The sequence below is a fragment of the Cyprinus carpio genome, chromosome B8, assembly GCF_018340385.1.
Source record: "Cyprinus carpio isolate SPL01 chromosome B8, ASM1834038v1, whole genome shotgun sequence".
Taxonomy (NCBI): domain Eukaryota; kingdom Metazoa; phylum Chordata; class Actinopteri; order Cypriniformes; family Cyprinidae; genus Cyprinus; species Cyprinus carpio.
Window position 1 is genome coordinate 26,797,248 of NC_056604.1, and position 25,193 is coordinate 26,822,440.

Below are 25,193 nucleotides of genomic sequence, written 5' to 3' on the forward strand. Positions count from 1 at the left end.
TACATTATGCAAGGCAAAAGTCGTTTCTATCATGCTGACGCAGCTGAGTGATATCTCATCCTTTTATGTTGCGTTGCATAAAATAATACAATTTACAGCACAGTAAACACTTAATAAATTAAATAAAATGTATACAATCCTTTATTTCACTGAAGAAGTGCACCAAATCGGCGACGGCAGCACTGAGAACCGCTCTCTCAAAAAGCCTGCACTCTGTAACTCAACAGCTGTGTTGTTTGTTTCATCGGAGACGAGCTCAACCCAGCGGTTGGGTAGAAAAAAAAAACAGCATTAAACATGACCCAGCAACTCAGTTACAGGAAAATTACCCAGCACATGAATAAAAATATTAAAAGCAACCTAATGAAATGACCCAGCAGGCTGAACCCAGCATTTGGGTGAAAAATGCTCGTCTAGATAGCAGAGGATTCCTAGTATTATGGGTTTCTTTCAGGGTCTAAGTCTTATTATGGGATTTGTAGTCAAAGTTTTTAACCCCCATGTCAAAAAAAAAAACAACAACTGACACTGCAACTTCAGTTTATTTGCAATCCCACTGGCAATTATAAGCTGATTGATTTTTATTAACCACTTTGTATTTAGTTACTGGTGATGAAAATCAAGCTAAAACTCTTTGACGAGTTCGCAATCACTTCTCACTGTACCGCACAGGTTTTACGAATTACATGCGCAGTCCTGCTGGGGACATCTTCAACCCTGAGCATTACGAGGTGAACCAGGACATGACGCAGCCTCTCAGTAACTACTTCATCGCTTCCTCCCACAACACCTACCTGATGGGCGACCAGCTCATGTCCCAGTCTCGGGTGGATATGTACGCCTGGGTGCTGCAGGCGGGCTGCAGATGTGTGGAAGGTGAGATTGGCCTGATTTCCCAGAGTCTTTTAATGCTTCTTCCTGTACAGTAAGTGAGTCCGTGCTTGTGGATTTCATAGTTCTTTGCATGATTTTTAAAATATGCTTTAGCTTTGTTTAAAAATGCAATGAAAAAATATGATTAATTAAAAATTGTATTTTAATTATAAAATATGAATTAATTTTAAATGTATTTTATAAATTAAAAATAAACTTTTTTGTTGTTGTTGTTTTTTATCATCATCCTTCAGTGGATTGCTGGGATGGACAGGATGGAGAACCAATCGTACATCATGGCTACACCCTGACTTCCAAAATCCTCTTTAAAGATGTTATCGAAACCATCAACAAATATGCATTCATCAAAACCCAGTAAGAGCCACCGGCTGCACCAGATATGAATTGATTCAGCACAGTAGATATTAGTCGACTGAGATATAAACAGCTGATTAGTGTTGTAAACCAGACTTCTGACTTTTTTCAAGCTAAGAGTCTCAGATTAGAATTGGCCAACCAATGAGTATAACAACCATTCATTTTTTGATTATTATTTTTATTTTTACAATTATACAAATTTTAATTAATAATAATAATTACTATTATTATTATTTTAGAAAGTGTATTTAATATGATTGAGAAAATAATAATAATTATTATTATTATTAACTACAAATACAGGACTGTGCAAGGTTGTTGAAGTTGTTTTTTTTTAATACAATTTAAATAATTGAACAATTTCTGTATCTGTGAACAAATTACATTAAGGAGATGATTTTAAGAGCTGATGCAGTAATAGGCTAAAAGACAACAAAATTGTTATTTATTTTACTGTTTAGTAAAATAAAATAAAAAAATACTATTTTAGTTCTGCTTTTTTACAAAGTTATGTTTTTAGTGAATTCCTCCACTATCTTGCATTATATTTAGCTTTGAGAACCATGCTTTCAAGGTATTATTTTCACAGTTATCTATATCATTGGATATTTTGACATTACAGAGAATCTGATACAGTATATCATAGTGGTGCAAATTATTATATTTTTTTGTAATTCTTCAAAGAGTTACTTCAACTAATACTTGGCAGTCTATCTGAGCTTCCCTTCAAGTTTCAATCCTGAAGGTTTATGCGTCTGACTGCTGGTGGTGAAGGACAGTTAATTCTTTGTAATATTCCATTCTCTGAGCCTGAACTCAGCGCTGTTGAGCAGTGGAGGTCCAGGAGTGTGTGAACGTGTGCGTCCGCATGAACATTTCACACTGACAGCATGTTTCCTCCATCGCTATGACTCTGAGGTGTTGTTGTTTCTTAAGGTGATAATCTGGTTATCAGCCGTCAGTGGTTCTTGAGGGTCGCAGTAAGCTATTTTAGACAATGTCTCACACAAATGTCGGATGTGATGAGTGTCTATCATGTGTCTGTTTGGCTTGCCACTTGAGCTTGTTTAGGTTTATAAACTGCAATGACAGTAAAAGTGCTCATTTACAGCAGCATTCAGATCTGTTTTTCACTTATGGATTATGTATCAAGGTTTCTTGTACCAAAAATAGTCTGTGCTTTCCACAAATAGAGTATGAAATAAGACCTGAAATCACTGAAAATACTGTAATTATTGCTTAACCTCCGGAATTATTGTTTGACAGGAAACAGCTAAATATGGGTTCTTTTATTTTATATTTGACAGAATAATATGCTCTGAAGATTTCTGAATAAGCCACTTTAACCACTTCTTAATTGGAAGCTGACAGTTTAATGGCATTTTAAGTCTTTAGACTCACTATTATCGTAGATCTGTAAATGTGTCTTGTGGATGATCTTTCCTCAGGTTTCCAGTGATTCTGTCCATTGAGAATCACTGCAGCGTCCCTCAGCAGAAGAAGATGGCTCAGTATCTGACTGAAGTGTTTGGTGATAAACTGGATATGTCCTCCATCCCTGCCGACCCGTCTGGACTTCTGCCTTCACCTGAAGCCCTAAAAGGCAAAATACTCATCAAGGTAACCATCCAAACATTTTTACATCAACACTATGGAGCAAATCAATGTTCAATTTATTTATTTATATATATATATTTTTTGGATGATGGTCAGATGTATTCATTATGTAAATCAGCTTGCATGATGTAATTGTGTGTGCAGTGCATGCATTGATTTATGAAAGATTATGAGAATTATTTGTATTAGTGCTGTCAAACGATTAATCACATTCAAAATAAAAGTTTTTGTTTACATAATATATGAGTGTGTATATTTATATATATATATATATATATATATATATATATATATATATATATACAAAAACATGCATGTAAATATTTAAGAAAAACATGTTTATATATTAAATATATTAATATATAATATAAAATATAAGAAAATATATGTGTATACATGTAAATATTTTTTAAATATATATATATATACTCTTTGTGTGTTTTTCTGTATACATAATAAATACACATAGTACATATACATAATGTAAACAAAAACTTTTATTTTGGATGCGATTAATCGTGATTAACCATTTGACAAAACTAATTTGAAGCATTATATTTTTGTTAAAGATATCATAAACCTCTAGGTAAGCAAAGTCAATTCAATTGTAATTATAAACATACAGTATACTGTATATTCAACTAAAAAATCATAGAAGTTCTAGAATAGAATATCGAAAAATAAGCTTTAAATTTATTTAATGCAAATTAAAAATATTTTTCAAATAGTTACAATGTAGTACTATGCTCTCAAATCTATAGGTTATTTTATTCGTTATGCATTTTAATTTCTTCTATGGTTGTTTTACTGTTTTGGTGCTTGGTGTATTACTTATTTTTCTCTGAAAATTGTGCTCAGTTTTTGTGTAATTTGTAACTTTTACCAAAGGGTGAGTGAAATTAATTCACAAAATTACAAATCAATGAAGATATCATGATCAAGATAACATTTACGATTCACAAATAATTTAGTAATAATATCATAATAAATGCATAACTATTTGATATTTAGTAGCATTGCATTTAGATTAGTGTCCTTTTTTTTGCACAGTTGCTGGTCTTTTTCAATCAGAAAACCTTTAAGAGCAGCAAAACAGTAGAGTCTTAATGATATAAAATCTATTTGCTGAAGTGTAGCCCTCTCCTGTGCTTTTAATAAAGTGTGAGGGTTGAAAATTGGGCCGTAGATGGAGCAGCTCGGCAAGCGAGTTGGCGCTATAATTGGAAGACAGACTGACGTTCCCACCAGAGAGTGAATTCTGAACTGCAAACTGGGCCGGCCATGGTATTGACAAATTGCTCGGCACAGGCTGTGGATCATGGAGCACATGGCTACCGGGAGTCCAGCGAACAGACTGCGTGTTTGAAAATACACTCGCATCGAAGCTCAGTCACAGAATTTGACTGGACCGCTGCTTTGTTACTAAACAAGACTATAATTCAACTCAGTACATTTGAAATGCAGTCATAGGTTCTGAACACTTTTTCAAATACTTTAAATTGAATCACTGATAAAGAAAAATTACTCAAAATTGCTTAGACATTTATTTTACGCTGTCTGCTAATGCAGCTGATAATAGTATAAAACGACAGCACATGCTAAAACGAATTACTTGTTGGGGTCAGACATTGTTTGATTGATTAACCGCTATTGATTAACCCATTTCTGTCATCTATCTACTGCTGGCCTCTTTCTGTTAATGTCCCTGTCGATGTCAGTGCTGTATTTCTGCAGACAGGACATCAGAGTGCTGTTCTGTGCCAGTCAATCATAGCATTTACTGATAAAGTGGCGATGGGTCCCCTGGGTTGTAATTGTCTTGTAAGATGCTGTTAGTGCCAGAAACATTGCCTATTCAAGTATGCAAAAGATGCATTTAGCAAATCTGGTATTGACATGTTTTCTGTATGTTTGCTCATAGGGTAAAAAACTGCCCCCAAATATAGATGAGAATGCAGAGGAGGGGGACGTGTCTGATGAAGACAGCGCCGATGAGATGGAGGACGACTGTAAGCTGATGAATGGAGATGTAAGTATTGTTAGATGGTGTGGTGCGGTTTTATTTTTATTTATTTATTTTGCTTTTTTTTTTTTTTTGGAAACAGAAGATGAAATCAAGTGCATTGCATTAAAAAAGTAAGAGTAGTATGTTAGAACTTTGAACAGCTCAAGAGATTTAATATGTTTAATTGTCATGAAAATAAGGTTGCAAATGCAATACCTTTAATGGTGCTAGAGTTAGCCTTCATTTCCTTAATGCGAAATATATTTGTTTTTTACTTTCTTTTCATTAGAGGCTGAAATATCACCTGGTCAAGTTATTGAAAGTTTAATGAGATGCACGCTAATCTTCAATTCTTCAGGTTGTTCTACATCTGTTAGGACGTTTCAATTGTACTTTATGCAAAAGGCGCTCAGTGCAACCTCAAAGACTCATGCATTTTGAATGAAAGCTCCTCTCTCTTAAGTGCCTTAATGTAAAAAGAAAAGATGGCATTTCTGCGTAAATTTTTCTCTGTGTGTAAAATTAAACCAACCTAGATATTTTGACGAATGGTTTTGACCTTCATGATCCCCGCAGATGCTTTTACAATGCTGATTTTAAGTCCATTCGAATTCACTTCTCTCTCCGTCTCCATTTCCAGACATCTATGAACAGGAAGCAGGCGGAAAATGTTGCAAAGAAAAAATTAGATAACCTCATGAAGGAGTCAAAGATTCGTGACCGGGAAGATCCGGACAGTTTTACCATCGCAGCCCTGCCGCCGACGGGAAAACATGACAAATCACCGCTGAAGGTTAATATGCTGTACTTCACCCGCAGCACCTGTACATACATGTCACTCCTTCCTTTCCAGGAGAGGAAATGTTACCACATTTACAGGCAAATTTACCACATTCACTTCTGCTTGCGATACGTTAATGCATTTAGATCAGTGTACTGTAGCTTGTTTACTGTTGACTTAATCACTATTAGTTACACTTTTTATTTAGATAGACAGACAGAAAGTAATCATAACCTGAATGATGGACCTATAACAAACTGATGATTTTTAATTTACCATGATAATCATAGTACAAAACAGTCTTACCTGTTCACTTACATTCCACTGATTTAAACTATTCAGCAAGTGTGTTAATTAGCTTAGTTTTGTCCTTGTACAGATGTGTGCTGTGTGGTTATTTAAAGACTGACTCGAGGCTTAGCCAAATAAGACACGGGATTGCTCACAGAGGTTTTTTTTCTCACCACCATCGTCCTTGATGGCCCACAGAGATACAGGCGAGCATGCTTAAACTGGCCATATGCTATTCATTTATAAAAATAAAAAAAAATCCCCTGAAGTCAAACCTGTAGTGATGGGATTTATGGCTCTTTGGGGGGATCCGGATCTTCGCGATCCGTTCCTTTCAAAGAGCCGTTCAAAAAGAACGGCTCTTTTGGCTCTTTTTAAAATATTTTTTTTTTTTCGTCAGTTTTAAGAAGCCCAGCTTGGGGGCATCTCAGTTTATCCTGGAAATAATCACTGGGAGGAATGATGAGGTGAGATTTGTAGTCAAATAATTAAAACTCATATCACACACCAAGTATCTGAGTTTTAACTTATTCTGAAATATTGATTATTACCTCATTTGTCATGTGTGGACTATATTCCATAGGGTTGCACAAAATCCCTCTGCTTAGACAGTGACATTACTATGTTTGGATTTACCTTTAGTACAAGTGAGTGTGTGTGTGTGTGGTGTGTGTGTGTGTGTGTGTGTGTGTGTGTGTGTGTGTGTGTGTGTGTGTGTGTGTGTGTGTGTGTGTGTGTAAAGCTACGTTGAATTATGTTATTCATACAATACCTACTCACAAATAAACATCAAAAACAAAGCCGGCTGCAATGAATTTCTGTGCAAAACAGCTTTTACTACAAAAAATATTTAAAGTAGAATAGAATATTAGAAAATATTAGAAAACAAAAAATATTTAAAGTAGATAAAATTAGAATAAATAAAATGGAAATGTCTACATACTACATACTATTACTACTGTAAACTTTGCAAAATAGGACATAAGCCCCTTCAAGTCAATGAACAATAACAAAGTGGGCTGCAATGAATGTCTGTGCAAAAACAGCTTTTAGTGAAAAAATTTCTATACAAGAGTACTCACGTGAAGGATACGTTCACCAACTAATTAACTAATATCATCACGCTATAAAGGTTTGGCCTGCGCTGGGTGCGCCCCTCCCAAATAAACTGTTCTGTCTCGCGGAGGGGCGCCATTTGTGTGCATCTGTGTGAAACACTCATAGGAAAAAAAGAACGACAGAAAGACCGGCTCCCCTCCAGCCGCGACTCGGCTCCCATCGTTCATGTTTATGAGCCGTTCAAAAGAATCGGTTCGTTCGCGAACGTCACAACTCTACAAACCTCTCCTTGACACCTAGAATATAACAGTCTGTTTCATGTACCCTTAAAACTAAAAATGTAATAGCGAATAATTGTAGGAGCAAGAAAAATCCTGCTCTCCATGAGAAGTAACATTTACTGTATATTTTGAATGAATAGGTTTCTGTCGCCACCTAGTGGTTTTTGTCAAAGAATACGTCTGCTGCCTATCTGCTGCAGAATTGTATCTCTCGTAACTGTTACACAAAAACATTGCTGAAAAACCTATTGTACACAATCTACAACATGCCTTGTGTCATCTGCTTTATAGTTGATTCTATATATTTGAAAAAAATATTTTAAAATGTGAATATATCATACATCAGGCTTTTGAGAAATGTTTATTTGTTCTCTCAATCATGATTTCATTGTGTTATACCGCAGCATAAACTACAGAGCTTTGATCATAAAACTAGCATTTAAACTGAATCGTTGTTATTAGCAGATATAGAGTGACAACTGATATTTGTGTTTTATTTGAAGTATCTGCTGTACTGTTATAAAGCTCTCATTGATTTACATTCCAGGCTATCAGAATTTCATCTTAGTTTTTCAGCCGTATAAATATCAACTGCAACAAATTGCATACTTTTGCTCAGTTTTAGACCTCTAAATAAAATGTAAGTTTTTTTTTTTTTTTTACTCACTCCTCCACTCGAGTCTGAACAACAAGAGCCTGAAAAAACAAAAAACACAAACATTTTTTTTCAGAATACTTAATGTAATATTATAATATCATATTTAATATTTTATTTATTTATTTATTTATTTATTTATTTGTTTTTTCTGTTCCATTTTAAAATGGAGATTTGATGAATATCAATTTTTAAATTTACTGTCATGATAATGTTATACCAAATAATATGTGGTATATTTATGTATATATTCCTGTCCATATTTTCACTGCAATGCATCTTTGTTATAATACAGGGAAAAGCAGAAGACAGCACTGACACTGGAGACGAGGCCAACGTTGGTGGCAACAAACGTCTGGGTAGATCTTTCATGGGGAGCTTCTCCAAACGCAAGGTAGTCATATACATATCTATCATTATGCATACGGACCCATACTAAACCCAACAATGTTTCCTCCCATAACAACATACTGCACACACTGAAAAATACATCTAGGTCTTCTGCCTATATCAATTATTCATACAGAATGAAATAATAACATGTGTATATGGCTCCCTGGAATACTACATTCAGCTGTGTAATAAATTCAGAGTTTGTTTTCTGCTAATGACCGGCTGACTGTATGTTATATGTGACTTAATTAACACCATCTGTTCACTGTAGAAAAAGACAAGTAAACTGAGGAAGTCCTCTAGTTTTGAGGACACGGACACGGATCAGGAGAGCTCGAGTGGGGCGTCTAAAGCAGCAGCGCATCACAGCAGGTACTGTTAGAATCACTCGTGGTGTGTGGGTTTAGATATAGTCATAAATGTGGTTAAATATTTTATGTCTGTGACTGTTATCTGTTTTAACAGAAAGAAAAAAACTATGAAGTTATCAAGAGCACTTTCTGATCTGGTATACACGAAATCTGTGGGCACACCAGACTTTGAGGCACAAGGTGAGAAAAAAATAAAACAAAAAAAACTGAAAATACATGTGAAAATCTCAAACTTCCTGTGAAATTCAGAATTATGAAGTTGATGAAAAATGTATCCTAGGCCCTATTTATTTAGGCTCTTCATGGAGGGCCACTTACACAATGAAGTCAGGTCAAGTCACCTTTATTTATATACCGCTTTATACAATACAGATTGTGTCAAAGCAGCTTTACAGTATTAAAAATAGGAAAATAGTTTCTCAATGACTCAAGAGGACAATACCAAAGAGTATTTTTCAGTTAAAGCCAATACATTGATCATTCAATGATGTCATCGTCCAGTTCAGCTCTCTGTCCAATCAGTCACACTCACAGAATCAATTAGAAATGTTTCATTTATTTTATTATCAAGGGTTGTATATTAAAATTCAGTTTAAAGTACATTACACTTAAAAATATTAAGATACAATTTTCACACAGAAATTGCTATTAAATTTCACAAATCATTACAAAAAAACAGCAAGTAACACATTAAATTAAACATTACATTTTAGAGTGGAAATACTGAAATAGAATTTTATTTTGTTTTATTTACAACTAAAAAAAAAATAAAGTGTAGTTTTCATGTGATTTGGTGATTTGCAATTATGTTGTGATCAGGTTAATTGAATTGAAATTACATTTAAAGAAAAATTTCATATTCCACCGGGTCTGTTTCATTGTTTTTATTTGTAAAGTTATACTTTATTTCTGTACAATTTATATTTTTCAAATGAATAAACTGATCCTTCATTATTTTTTAATGGCACTCATCCTCCATATGGCTCCATCTGATCATCTCTGATCAGTTCAAATGGTTGCAGTCCAGTGAATATGTGCCTGTGTATGTCTTCACGTCTGATGCGTGTGTGTTGGGTGTGTTGCAGGGGGCAGCAGTGGTCGGCAGGTATCATCGATGAGTGAGACCAAAGCCCATCAGTTAATGCAGCAGAAGCCGGTGCAGTTCATGCAATTCAACCAGAGCCAGCTCTCGCGTATCTACCCCTCCCCTTACCGCGTGGACTCCAGCAACTTCAACCCACAGCCCTTCTGGAACGCCGGCTGCCATCTGGGTACGCCAGTCCACCCACAAACAAATATTTCTGTTTAATGGAGAAACCAAGAATAAACAGTATGTCTGAAACATACTGGAAACATGCTGCTCACTACACTCTAGTATTTTAATTTAATATGAAAATGGTTCAATTCTTGGACACTACTGGATTTACAAGGAAATACTAATAATGAAAAGGGTACATTCAATTGCTGAAATGGACCCTAAATATTAATCGTAATAGTCATTGAATTTTGATGGCTTTTATGCAGTGGCTTTGAACTACCAGACAGAGGGCAGAGTGCTGCAGCTCAACAGAGCCAAGTTTTATTGCAACGGCAACTGTGGTTACATCCTGAAACCTGCCTGTATGTGTGAAGGTGAGTGCCTACATTTGCTAGTTTGCTTGTTTTTTTGGTCACTGATGTTGTATGTCTGTCTGTATTAATGTCTTCCTGCTTCAGATTTTGGTAACACTTAAAGTCTCTATATATAATGCATTATAAAATTTGTTTGCTCTGTAATGAATCTTATAATGCATTGTATGATCTCATGAACAATTGTAACCAAAATTATAATACATTATAATACTTATCTATTTCATTGTTACACTTTTAAAAAATATAACGCATTAAAACACAACATACAAACTTTCGAATATTATAATGCATTTCATCTTGGGTTACAATTATTTATGAAAAGATTTAATGCATTATAATGTACATTATGAAGACTTTTATAATGCATTATGCATGAAGGCTTTACAGTAAGTGAAGTGTTACCCAGATTTTGTTATGTTTCACAGTAGTGTAGATGCACAAGGAGCATATTGCTAAGCTGTTATTGTCATTTTTTAAACATTATATTATATTAATTTAACATACCAAAATCATTATAATACAATGTTTATATCAACAAATTACATTCGTTATAAAAGAAAATTCCATTATCAAAGAAATATTAAAAGAAATTACAGTGGACAACAGTTAATTTAGGAAACATTCAATAGATCAAGTTAAATAATATAAGTCAGTGTTTGTGAATCTACTGTAAGTGTATTAGCAAAGCAAACTAGGAATTTTGCAAAGAGTTGTTGATGTTATGATATGATTATGCAACTGTAAGTACAGAATTCTGTCTTTTCTTTGTTCTTGCAGGTTCATTTAATCCAGTGGCTGAGGATCCTTTACCAGGACGCTTGAAAAAACAATTGGTTCTTAAGATCATCAGCGGTCAGCAGTTACCCAAGCCTAAAGACTCCATGCTGGGTGACCGAGGAGAGGTAAGTCAAGACAACAACAAGACTGGTGTCCAAATTGTACATAGAAAATGAGCAGCGTGACAATAGTAGAACATTTTCAATCCCATTATAATCACTAAAGCTGTCACTCACTGTGGGTTTACTCTGCTTCGTGGGATTTCATTGAGCCTGTGGATCAGATCAGCCTGCCAACATGATTGATTTCCACCACAATTTCATCTATCTATCACATCTGTCATTGCAAGAGAGCAACACAAATCACAAGTCCAGAATAATTCTGAATCAACCTGCCTTTCATTTTAGTTTTAGAGCTTATTTTGAGTGCCAGGTTTCTTTAGCACACACTACTGAAGTGAAACATAAAACACACATCGGATTCCTTAAAGTTTTCTCATTATGACTGATACTGATAGGCCAAATTTAAATGCCTCTGAGACACCCGTGCAGTTCATGCATGCCATGGAAACATTTATAATTAGGTTACAATGCATTTAACTTCCATATTGTAAAGTATTTCTGAGTGACACTGAATGAGGAATAATGAGAGGGACCTAATTTTATCAATTGTATTCATTTTATTTAGGGTTTGAAAGGATTGTGAAAAGTAAACTATGATATCCAAAAATATATATGTTTGATTTTTTTTTCTCATTACAATAATGTGCTCTGATGATTCATGCAAAATGAGACTATAGCGAGATTTATTGAGACAGTAAATGCAGTCTGTTTTTTTAAACAACCTGCTTGTAATCAGACTTTCTCACATCTGATAATAAAGCATGAAATAATTTCCTGAAAATTATACAATAATTGGACCATAGCAAATCATCATAAATCCAAATTAATAGCAGTATACAAATCACTACTTATGAAGGACAACAGGTATCCATTTAGATTATACAACAAATTATATTTATTGTAAAAAAAATTATTTTGAGATGTTTAAAAAGGTATTGTGACCACAATTGCATGGTTTGATTTTGTATTATTTCAAAGCGTTTTTTTCTTCTTTTTTTTTTCTTTTTTAGATAATCGACCCATTTGTGGAAGTGGAGATTATCGGTCTACCAGTGGATTGCTGCAAAGAGCAAACCAGGGTGGTTGATGACAACGGTGAGAGAGCAATATCTCATGATAGATTTTATATTACACACACAAACAACAACACAGCTTGCCATTTAACCTGTAATTGTTGGGGGATTGGTCATTAAAGTATCATTAAACTGTGAGACCAATATTTGGAGTGTTCTTTGTTATGTGTGTTTGTTTGGAAGAGGTGTGATAAATTTATGCATGATACTTGCACCAGATATAATCTTAACCTGCATCTCCTGACCACTAAACAATTTAATAATTCATGAACTCGATTTACGTTTACATTTGCATTTATTTTCTTGCAGGCATTTTCTTACTAAAGCAACTCACAGGTGCATGTAGAGTGGTATTGAGATACCAAAGATTAAAAAAAGGAAAGTGACATTTGATGTTGACATTTTAAGTGTCATCAAATGTTTTTTTGAAAAGTGGAGGCTAGAGTTAGTCAGGAGGGGTGGTCAGACTGTTGAGGAATGTGTAGATGCATCTCGTAAAGAGATAACCCTGAGAAATTGGCTAGGTGAATAGAGGTTTGGAAATGGGCTCGTTTTCTGTATGTTTTAAGACATGAAATGGCAGTAATGGAGATAATTTTGGAGAGGATTTCTGAGGAACCGCTAACCACTCAGTATGGGTTGATTTCAATAGCAGGTGATAAGAGAACAGCATTGGCCCAAGGAGAGAGCCCTGTGGGACCTCAGATGCTATTGGTGTACAGGATAAAGAAACTGATATTTGTCAACGTGTATGTTAGAACTTTTGTCCAAGAAGTACTATAGATCTGCTGTCAAATACAATGGACAAGTCCAAGAGAATATTATTTAAGTGTAAAAATACTCTGGCAGGTTTAAGTAATTCAGTCACTCTAAGGCAAGCAATTTCAGTTAAGTGGCCTATTTTGCCTGGATTGTGAAGGTCAAGCAGGTAATTTTGTTGGAGTGAAAAAGGCAGGTGAATATGAACTTTCTGACACCTCCAATCCTTTCTTCCTTTTATTATAGCTGCATAAATTCACTCTATTTTATATTCCCCCTCCTTTATCTTTCTCTCTCAGGGTTCAATCCTATGTGGGAGGAGACGCTCGTCTTTACTCTTCACATGCCAGAGATTGCTCTTATACGCTTCCTGGTTTGGGACCATGACCCAATTGGCCAAGATTTTATTGGCCAGAGGACCATTGCCTTTAACAGCATGATTCCCGGTACCAACTTTTGTTTACATATTACACTTCTTTTTATATAAGAAAAAGTATCCGTGACATATCAGGCATTTGGAATATATGTTTTTCCAATGTTTAGTGCATCCTTAATTTATGTATATTTGATTGTCAGGTTACCGACATGTGTATTTGGAAGGCATGGAGGAAGCTTCCATCTTTGTTCATGTTGCAGTGAATGACATCACCAGTAAGGTGAGCACTTCTTGGGGTTTGCAGGCAAAAACAAAAATGTTGGTGCTATTGTCTGCCGAGAGCTGTAACTGGCATTGTTAATCTGCAAGTTTAAAAAGATAATATTCTTGTCATGTGCTAAAAGACTGTAGAAAAAAATTCTCAAAATCCTAATATTGATTCCAGCCATTAGGCACGGCTTACAGTAAAAATATGACGTTTATTTGTTTTAGACTGCTACAGTAGGCTCTTAACACAGCTAGTGTACAAAATTACACTTAGAAATTGTTAAATGTTAAATATATCCTCCTTACTAATTCTTGCCTACTAATTTTATCAAAGTAGTCTGATTTATTTATTTATTTATTTATTAGATATTTATAGTCATTTTGTAACACTTAACGTACAAAATAGAACATGAAGTCAGTGTTTTTTTATTTATTTGTTTTTTCATTTTCAGTGGATGGACAAATACTTTACTTGTTGATTATCATCTTCCAGAAGTCAAAATAAATATTATATGAGCTGTTTTATTTTAAATGTTTTTATATTTGGTTTCCAATTCCGTAACTCAAATCTGATACAGATCTGAATAAAATCTTGATTTATGTGATTTTATTCTGTTTTAGATGAATATTAAAAGCAGAAGCATAAAATTTGTACATTTATAAAATTAAAAAATTACGTTATCTTTTGCAAAATGGGTAACATGATTGTAGATTCACTTCAATTGAATATACAATCATAAGATTCACTTCAATAGATTCAGTTATAACATTTATGTATGATTGTACTTGTTAATAAGCATAGTCATTTTTAAAACATATTAATGGAAGTGGTAGACCTGTATCTACCTGTTTTCCAAGCTACATTAATTTTATGTTATCAATTTTATTTGTCAAAATATCTAATAAAATCTTTTCTTTTCTTTTTTATTTTTATTTGTGCCACTAATGCTATGGAAATAAAAATGAATAGGACAGTCTGTAAAAAAGTGCCACATGATGTTATGTTTGCTCACTGCTTAATTACATCATGCTTTTGTCCATAATTTGTGCCCTAAACATTCAGCGTCAACAACAAATGTTATTTGTGTAGTTTGTCTGTTTTTCCCCTTCTCCCTCTTTCTCTTTTTTCTTACTTCTCTTTCTCTTATGTTTGTGATTTCAGTGCACCCATCTTAGTCCAAACGCTGTCTATAGAGGCAGGAAATTGTTAGGATCCTCGTTCAAAACTCAGGTGTAGTGAGACCCAATCAGCACCCTGCATGCTCCCTACAAAACCCCGCCCCCAGTGAGCGGTTAAGCCCTGATTCATTTGCTAGCCTTCACCATGCCAACTCATACAAAATGAGTTGTGACATAACTGTGACTTCCTTCCTTGGCTGCATTCTCATTGACCCCTAAAGCAGATCCAGTGTCAATGTCCCTATAGCAGGCGACAGCGTTCACTCCTATTTCACTTAACTCAGGGCATTTAAGGGCCATGATAGGGTTTTAGCTGGCTGGTTTGCAGTAACACAGCACTCAAGCGGTAGAGTCCATGAGAGAGATGCGTTTATCTTGGTTTGTGAAGTGTGTTACGTCCTCTCTATTCCTATCCATGATTATGAGTGTCTACTATGAGAGCTGGAGTTTAGCAGGTACTTTTTTACATCCTTTTTCCAAGCCAAAGAAATATCTTGTTCTTGTTGCTGTAATTCTGTGCATTAGCATAAATGCATTAAAATTACAAACAAATGCATGAACGTATTTGATGCGATATTAGTAAGAATATCAGATGGCTGGCAGTACTATGAAGTCTCACATGGATCTACTTGAACATGGTTCATGAAATGACACTGGGTGTTGTGAAGCTGTTGGGAAAAACTGCATTAATTTACTTATTGATTTATTGGACTAAACAAACCTTAACTATATTTTATTACTTAATTGTTAACATTATATAATAAAGATTTCAATACCTTGCGGTTAATTTCCAGGCAAGTTAGGCATCCCCTACATTGTTTTAGCATGAATCAAAATAGATCACCCAGAGTCATTTTTTTAATCAGAGATGGTTGGGCATTAATGTCCTGTCACCTTTCACTTGACATTTATTCCCATTTCATAGTTATTAACACTACCACCACAAATTCCCAACACTGTCCGCATCTTCATGTTTAAAGGTCTGTGTTAATAACCCAAAATTTATCTGTTGATTCCAAATTGTTCTACATATGTGATAACATTTTTCATTTAAATTGTCACTGATTTCTAATGGTAACACTGTTTAAGTTGTTGCATTAGATTATGCTATGCTGAAAATCTTAAACCACTCCAGTGAGATTAGATGGCCACTAAGCTTGACTGCATTTTCCAAAAGTGTCATAAACTTCTGTAGATTGTAGAAATCGTTGGCTTACAATGCTTTTGGGAAAAGCAGCTCTTGTCAGGCTATTCTGGTTTTATGGTTTTAAACTACCCAGGTTCATTGGAAATATGTTCCTCTACATTTCTGCAAAACTCAAAAAAACATTCCTATTTGATTAAGAACACCTAATATTTGCACAATTCCTTGCACAATATTATGTTTTGACTTGACAGTTTTAACATGCTGCGAGATTTGAAAACTGATCCTTTTGAACATTATCGTCACATATACTGCATGCTTCATATGTATGAGTTTTCTAATACAGTAGGCTTGCTCGGTAGCTCACCCGATACAGCACTGTGAAGCGCTCCAGTATAAATCCTGTGAAAATGCAGTTTGACAAAACAGGTCAAACTCCCGTAAGTTAAAATAGCATGGTTGCATCAACGAATTCATTTTTATATCACTTTTACATTCATTAACCTTTTAGTGACACTTACCAAGATTTTAATTCTGAACCGCCGCAATATGTACCTGAAGAAACATTCTAAAAACGTGGCCATGGTCACAAATTGATTGCTCATTTTAGCGCCACTCACTGGACATTTCACTTTGAAACTGCCACAAAATGTGCAATAAGGTACATAATATCAATATTGCAGAAACCTCGCAACAAACATGTATTTCCAATGAGCCTGGCTTGGTTTTAAAGGGACACTTTAAGTTGATTTAAGTTATTTTTCCAGCTGGGCACAAGATATCAGAGTGGTTTGGTAGGCAGTTTTTTTCTTGGTTAATTGTTTCGATGAAGAATTTATGAAAGCCGATTTAACCTAGTTTAGGTTCTACACTACATCTTGTTTAGATGATTCAATTTGTCTTAGATTCATATTGCCTACTGATTTTTCCAATGTCCCATTGCAGGTTCGAGCAGTCAGTGGTATAAAAGGACTCTTTCACAGAAACCCAAAGCAGGCATCTCTCGACAGCCATGCTGCTGCTCTGCTCAACCGTAAGAGCACCTTCGGTGCTCACCTTCTGCGCCGCACAGCCAGTGCCCCCACCAAGGGCCAACCCAAAGTCAAGAGGGGCTTCCCTGAGATCTCCATTGACACAAAAGATTGCAGCTCGGAGGGTGCCAGTGAGGAGCGGGAATCGGAAGAGGGGCCACCTGTCCACCACAACGGAGATACTGCATCTGCAAAATCATGGGGTCACGGCACCAACGGGCAGCTTCACCCTGACGACAGTAAAGGTAAGAGTACTTTCTTTTATCCTGAGCCCCGTGCTACACAATACCGAAACAGGGGCTCAATGAGCGAACCGCTGAAGCGAGCCAACAAGCTGCGACTCCAGGATCCATTGGATGAGAAGCCAGGAGTATTTGCCCGTGTTGCTATCAACAGCTCTGGGCGGGTTGGGATGACTTCCAATTGCATAAAGTGTATAATTGGCTCCAAGGAGAGTCCAGACTTGGAGAGGAAGGATTCCCAGTGCAAACCTGCTCCCAGACCTGAAAGGGTGTCTCGGTCTCCAACACTTTCCAGACAAGTTCAGCCAGAGCCCATTCTCAAACCACAAGCCTTGGCCCAAACTGACTCAAAACCCAAACCAGATCCTCAGTCTCTATCCAAGCCTGTACCTTTACCTAGATCGAGGGTCAAGGCCAGACAAACACTGGCTGCACAATCCCTCAACCCCACTGAGAACCCCACTATCAGAAATGATCGCTCATGTAGCGTACCGCGCCAACTCTTTCGGTCCCCATCCACACCACCTCCTCCAATTCCAGACAGTAAAACTAACCTTTGTCGCCAATGCCCTGCCCCACCCAACTATGGCAGCAACTACAACGAGACTAGATCTGTGAATGACATCAAAAGATTGTCTGATAGCGACTCTAGTAGCTGTGACAGTCTGGCCAGTCTTGATCTACCCACCATATTCCCAACGCGAGGAATGGAGAACCGAAAGCGGGCCGCAGGGACACTGCAGCGCGAGATGAATGCTCTGTTCGCTCAGAAAATGGAGGAGATCCGCAGTAAATCCCCCTTGTTTTTCACTGGTAAGGTGTTTGTAGTTAGATGGATTTTAATTGTTAGAATGTCCCAGTGCCTCAGTAGGATAGTTTTCAGTAGGTTGTGATGGAACCCAACAAATACCCTTCAAAGACCCTGTGGATGGTGTGCATCTCAATGAAGGTGGATCCACACTAGAACTGGGCAATGACATAAATGGGATCCTGTCACAGAAACAAGAATTCTACATATTAAGCATTACTGTTTGATATTGACTGGTTTTAATGTGCACCATTTCCTCTTAGTTTCTGTGTCCTTAAATCATTATCCTGAAACCAGATTTTAAATGCAAATGTAGCCGCATTGTGACAGAGGGGCATCATTAACTGACACAATGAGGGCATCCCATTAATGCTTCTTTGTGATTTTGAAGTAATTGTTTTAGGAAATGATCATAGAGAAAGGTTGTGCCAACACGTATATTAATTACTATGATAAATGATCTGTAATTTCCTTAGGAAAACCTAATTAACTTTTAAGAATACTGAAGAAGAAAAAACAGCCTTCCATTAAAAAGAAAATTTATTTCCATTAAATGGACAGAGATTACTGTTGGAGATCTCAACAATGTTTTAAATTGTTGTGTAAAGTCTGCAATTAGTTTCTATGGGTTCTAAGGAATAGGGCAAACATCTGAAACGAAGATACTTTGATACTTAAAAGAAAAGTCCACTAAATATATCTAAATATATAGATTCAACCTTTGAGCAATGAAAATCTCTTTTTGGGGGCTATTACTGGGTCCTCTGGAAACTAATAAAATGTTATAATAATGGTGAATATAATATAGTAAATATAACTCATACTGTATATAAACATACATACTATATTAAAAAATAAAAATAAAAAATCCAATAATCATGAATGAAAGGAAAGGTCATTGAAATTCATTGATCAAAATTTGTGGGTTTGGGGACACTCCTACCAAAACTATGCATGTTTTGTATGTTTTTATCTGTTTAATGCAGCAATGTAACTGATTTTAGTGCTGTCACAAGACTGTGAGAGTCACAAGACTCTTCTGTAAGGAGTGAGGATGTGTTTCTGCCCCACGCACTTGAGTAAATACAAACCAGATGCTCAGCTTTTACCACTGGGGCAGGTCTTGAAATCACGGGATTTCTACATGGGGAATATTGGCTAACTACATTCTTGCATGTTGATTTAAGGGTTGGGAGTTGGGAGTTGGGGGGTTATCATATGACTTATGAATGAGTGTGTGCAGCTGCATTTTCCTATTCCTAAAGGTATCATCCACATCGTAGGTTCTCAGCTCCTAATGAGGATGGTGCTAAACCCTCTTAATACTCATAATTATTTTGATCTTTAAACACTACCTTCCCATGCACCCATTCTTTATCGTGTATCTATAAATCCATATTAGAACAAAGCATATATGTTTTGTACCAATCTCCCTCCCTTTTGCACTGTCCTTCTGTTTCAATCTGCACTTAACCTGTTAAAACACCTATTTGTTCCTTCCTTCTTGCATGCTTTCTATCCTTAGTGCAAAACTGAGGGGCTGACCAATTACCAGGTAAAAAGATTTTCAGCATTTTATTTTAATCAAGCTCTTTGTTTGTTCTGTGAGATTATGTAATGTTTTTTTCATCATGATGTGTGTTGTGTTTTATTCAACATCATACACTTTCCTGAACATGTTCAAATAAACAGCATTTGTTGATCTAAAGTGTAAATATTTATATTTCTGCCATTTATTAGTACTCACAAAGCACATATTAATGCCTTATTCTGCATGACCATATTTTAGATCCCCTAATCCAATCCTATACCTAAAAGCAGCAAATAAGTTGCTTGTTGAGGCAAAAGTTGTAGATAATAGTTAGTTACTTAGTTAGTTAGTTACTTAGTTAGTTAGTTAAAGTGAGAACTGGTTCACTGGTTCAAGTCTGACCATTTAAGTCTGATCAAATCATGCTACTTGAGGAAAGGTGTGTTATTTTCTTTAAAAAAGATCAGACTTATGATATTTGTTTTGCAGATGACAAAATGAGAACAAAAATATATATTTGCATTTGGACTTGAATTCCATTGGATTATTAATCTCCCGTCAATGAGAGAGGGATTTCCATCACAAGAAAAAAAAATGTAATAAAGCCTTAAAGCATTTCTGTTTACACAATACTAATGCACAGTACAGAACAGGAGAACAGTGGAAGTAACATAGGAATGACGAAAATGTGATGTTGAAAAGATATGGAGCGTTGTTTTCCTGAATCCCCAGCCTTTGTGCTCACCTTATGTTTTGTTTACTTGCATTTACTTTTTCACCTTTGATGGATCCTGCTGTATATACCAAATATAATTTATATCTTTAATTAATACATGCATTTTTGTCTCTTTATTTTTTTTATAATATTGTATTATGTTATTATTTAAATGCAACACACGGAACCAATTATAGCAAAAAGCATGTTATATGTTTCCAAATATGTGGTTTTGTTGAATTGTGCTTTAAGCTGAAGTGTGTACTTTTCATCATACAAACTCCTATCCAAGTTTAATATGCAGAGACAACTTTAAGGCATTTGTAGATTGATTTCACCCAAAAGTATAAATACCATGTCAGTGTGGGTCAATCCAAATATTGTTTTGACAACAGCAACAGCAGACAATAATTAGTTAAACAAGTGGTAGCCAACATAAAATACACACTTCACCTTTATTTTTCATTTTGTTTTGCTGTAAATGTGCTATGCAAAAAGGCATTATTTCATTCATGTGCAAAAAATATTGCTGTATATTGTTGGTCTTGTTGGCATTCATGATACATTTTATGTAGTCGTGTGTGTGTGTGTGTGTGTGTGTGTGTGTGTGTGTGTGTGTGTGTGCTTAATTGTCATTATACTATACCTAATTGTATTTTTTTACTGTTTTGTTTAATGTATAACTCACTTTTTCTGCTTCACATGTGCTTTCAGAAAATTCTGAAGTGCAGAGTCCAACTCCATCCTTGAACACCTCATGTCCGGGATCCACTACTGAGGAATTTCAGGAGAACAGTCCTTTGTCCTCCACACAAACCCCTCTGGATACCTCACCACATTGTCCCTCCACTACATTGTCTTCACCATCCACAGCAATAACAACATCTTCCAATGGGGAAAATCTCAGCCCTGTGAAAAATAATGAGGACATTCGGAAATCATTTGCACTAACCCAGTGTATTGGTCCATATAGCACCAGTGGCAAGGATTCTGGGAACAGCCACATCATCTCTTCACTTTCCACCAATTACCTTGACATCGGATGTGATACGCCCCCATTGCCAGACCAGGAGGATGTGCAAAAAGCAGTCACTGATCCCAACAATCCTGAAATAAAAACACGACAGACAGAGACAGATGCCGTAAAGGAAACAACCGCCACTCAGAGCTCTCAAATGATGCAGGAGTTGAAGGGCGTGTTTGACAGAGACATTGGACGAAGCATGCAAACGGGACTGAGGACCCCAGTCAGAAGGACCAAAAGTGAAGGACAAATGAAGGCAGTGATAAAAACAGACGGCCCATCAGTGGTCCCCGAAGTCTCTATCGACGCCACTTTAAACGACAGGCTCTGGAGCAAACTCGACCCCAGCAGCCATCGGGATAGCGTGTCATCGTCTTCCAGCATATCGTCCAATGACACTGTGATTGATTTGTCCTTGCCCAACCTTTCCAGAAAGAGCCTAACCTGTCTTAGTGCAGCCCGGGACTTCTCGGACAACCAAGTATCGTTGGCGAACAGGACCAGTCAGCCTCGGTCGGCCATTGTAGCGCGCAACGTCTCACTCGTCAGCAAGAGCAAGTCCAACCCCAACCTGCGGGATGGTGAGATGTGCGAGCCAGAGGATGAGTTACAACCCAGGCCTTTGGCTGCAGAGAAAGACCCCATCCGGCCCATGCAGAGGCGCCACACGTGGAGCAGGTTATACATGGAGGGCTTAAAGCAGTCTTCCACTCTTGCAGCTTCTGCTGGCTCTAAGAGGTCAACCATCCCCTCGGCAAAAGACATGGACAGCAGCTCCAAATCCAAGAGTCTTGGAGATCTCACTTCAGACGACATTGTCTGTCATTTTGAGAGCAAGTATCGCAGCATTAGCCGTAGTTTCATTGTGAGGCCAAGCCGTCAACTAGGGAAAACTCTTAGAAAGCCCCAGAATGACCTAACGGAGCAGCTCAAGAGGCTCACCGATGTGGAGCCCCTCACTAGCAAAGACTTTGCTCAGTGCAGGAACGATTCCGAAGCGGGACAGGAAGAGGAGGAGATGCCCCCTTTGCAGAGGAGTTCCTCACGGAGCCAGAGCCGGGTGAGATACATCGCTAACCGAGCCAGGCAGGCCCAAGAGAGGCAGCGGCTGCAAAGCTTGACTAGGACGTCTGGGGGCCCCATTGAAGAGCGTGGCAATCCTGAAGGAGCTTGTAGTGTAGCCCACAGTCCCTGTGTTAGCTTGGATCTTTTGAGCCAGCTTCCACCAGGACCACCCCAACAAAGCCCTCTGAGCCCGGACAATGAGATCTTCTTTATGCTCCGGCTGTAAAAGGACGAAAGAGTGTTGAGTTTTTTTTGTTTTTGTTTTTTTGGGGAGCAAGAGGACACAAGGTGACCAGCCTCTACCTATCACTCATTAAGATACTCCAAACATGTTGAGCAGTCAAACATTTCTTATCTGCACCTACTGTAATACACCTTACATTCTGGCTTGATGGTAAAAGTTGGAAAGCACACAGTCTTTTTTTTTTAATGCCCATTGTTGACCTGCTCCCAACCCTGAATAATGAGCCGTTAAAGGGGATGAGATGCTAAGCTTTAATCTTTAAATTGGATGCAACGGTTTGCTAGTTTGTACAAATTATTTGTAAATGTGCATGCATGTTAAAAAAAAAAAAAAAAAAAAAAAGCCAAAGGTGCAAAGCCAGAGGATTTTTTAAAAACGTGTGTTAAAATCTACAAGATTGCATGTAGAAATTATTACAAACATTCTTAAATTAGATTATGCCTGTGGCATTTGTAGTACTGTATTTTTTTTTTTTTTTTAAGATGCAGCTTATTGCAGCAATAGATAAAAATGTAAGCACTACTGATTCACCACAGTGATTCCCTGGACTGAGATGTTTATTAGTCTGCAGCCAAAATACAAATGCATTTGTTTGTGTTGTTAATGGTATGAGAGCAAATTTTGTAACCAAGCATGGGATGTATTTGTCACAATAATTTATTGTCCCTTGAAACTATTTTTAAAAAGTAATATCAATGACTGCTATGTTCTGTTGTTTTAGTTTTTAATTTAGTAAAATTACAACTTACAGTATGTTCTTTAGTTGAGTTAGTGACTAATGAAGTGTAGCGCTAAAAATACGGTAATTCATATACAAATTGCATATCTTCACTTTATGTACAGTAGCTTACCTTTTGAAATTGTATTGTTTGTCACTTGATTTCAATATTTCTCCTGTGGTCTACTGTATTTTTATGTTTCAAAGATTTTATGATTTAAAAATGTACAGTCTATTAGAGTCTAGGTAAGCAGTTATGTAGATGTTGTTCAATGTCATTGTCAAGTATACTAATACCTTTTATTACCTTTGGGTTTTTTTTTTTTTTCCTTTTTTTTTTTTTTTTTTTTTTTAAGAATGCTACTCAGTAACAGGGGAATAAATTTTTACCAATTACATACTTCTTTTTTACTGTATTCTTGTATCTAAAGTTAACAAACACAAGTCTTTCACTTTCCAAGCCGTGAAGATATATCATCTTTCTTAATATTCTTCTATTTGACTGTATGGGACATGGTGAAATCAAAGTCAAAGAATCAAAGACAATCATGACTTTAGGACCATCCTATTAAATTCCAGTTTCAAGTATGCTTTATGAAATGCAGATTTCTTCTAAGCTAAATTCTTAGTTTTTATTTGAGTTATAGTTAAATTTTTAGGTTTGTTTTAATTTTTTTTGTGATGTGTTAAGTTCAATTATTCTAGTATCAGTCTAAATCAATAGTTTTTGTTTAATTTTATAGGTTTTTATGAATATACTGAGCAAGTTAAAATTGACAGTGGCAGTAGAGCATGACTGATGATTTAAAGTTACAGCACAAGTTGATATTTTTCATAATTGGTAGCGTTTTAATTTAAAGCAGCCCCTTCTTAGAGACTGATGTGGGCGTGAGATAATTGAGGTAGAGATTGCAGTAAAACCAGCAGAAGAGGAGCTCATTGATGAGTGTCTGTATGATAATATTGCTAGGTGTTTAAATCTGCGTTCTTGGCTATTCTTATGTAAAATTACTGGTCGTTTTCAGGGGTGTACAAAGTGAGTTGTACTTAAGTTATACAACTCACTGAGTTATACTTAAGTTGAAATCTGGGTAATGTGTTTTAATCTAAGTTTCTATATTTATTTAACCACAAAACTGGATGATAAGTAGTGCAAAGAAAAGACCATCCTAGTATGTTAAGAGCAGTTCATTATTTTAGTACTTGTCAGAGATGTAAAAAAAAAAAAATACAGGCCAGTTGGCAGTCCAGACTCAACAAGAAGTATCACAGTCTCTAGTTTGCAAGACTCACCAAACACCAGCTTCATCTGCGACACTGAGAAGAGGAGTCTGGGATACTGCTGGCTTTTAGGCACAGGTTCATACTGATAAATAATAAGAAAGAAGTAGAATGAACAAAAGAACATAGTTTGGAGGGTAAGACATTGTTATAGATGGCAAACAGGTGAAAAAGCTTCAATAATGCAAGAGAAACGAGAAATATTAGCATGCAAACAGATGCAAGAGCATATTCAAAAGTATAAATAAGCATTATGTAGTGATATGCTATAAATAAATTATTAATACTCTGTGTTTGTTGTTATATTTCTGTATTTGCTTTAGAAAAGGAAATTGATGGTAAGACTAGTATAGGGACCAATTCTCACTATTAACTTGCTTATTAGCATGCCTATTATTAACATTTTGGCTGTTTATTAGTACTTATAAAACACATATTCGGCATGACCATATTCTACATCCCTAATCCTACCCAACACCTACACTTAATAACAAACTTACT

At 36.2% G+C, this 25,193-nt stretch overlaps 1 protein-coding gene across 7 annotated transcripts in view; it reads left to right on the forward strand.

Annotated features, from left to right (window-relative positions):
- The window catches only part of LOC109094638 (1-phosphatidylinositol 4,5-bisphosphate phosphodiesterase eta-2-like), a 114,860-nt gene extending 91,051 nt beyond the window's left edge, over positions 1-23,809 (forward strand). For 6 of the 7 annotated variants that reach the window (XM_042730311.1, XM_042730309.1, XM_042730310.1 and 3 more), the window contains 16 exons: positions 673-876; positions 1,128-1,248; positions 2,700-2,871; positions 4,790-4,897; positions 5,514-5,666; positions 8,236-8,334; positions 8,605-8,705; positions 8,799-8,884; positions 9,790-9,975; positions 10,229-10,336; positions 11,114-11,238; positions 12,246-12,330; positions 13,367-13,513; positions 13,644-13,723; positions 16,979-17,309; positions 21,075-23,809. In XM_042730311.1, coding sequence (XP_042586245.1) covers positions 673-876; positions 1,128-1,248; positions 2,700-2,871; positions 4,790-4,897; positions 5,514-5,666; positions 8,236-8,334; positions 8,605-8,705; positions 8,799-8,884; positions 9,790-9,975; positions 10,229-10,336; positions 11,114-11,238; positions 12,246-12,330; positions 13,367-13,513; positions 13,644-13,723; positions 16,979-17,309; positions 21,075-22,675 — 3,707 coding nt within the window. In that variant the 3' untranslated portion in view covers positions 22,676-23,809. Of the gene's footprint in view, positions 1-672; positions 877-1,127; positions 1,249-2,699; positions 2,872-4,789; positions 4,898-5,513; positions 5,667-8,235; positions 8,335-8,604; positions 8,706-8,798; positions 8,885-9,789; positions 9,976-10,228; positions 10,337-11,113; positions 11,239-12,245; positions 12,331-13,366; positions 13,514-13,643; positions 13,724-16,978; positions 17,310-19,639; positions 19,670-21,074 lie in introns of all 7 variants that reach the window. The other variant, XM_042730314.1, reaches the window with a different exon arrangement.
- The last annotated feature ends 1,384 nt before the right edge of the window (positions 23,810-25,193 follow it).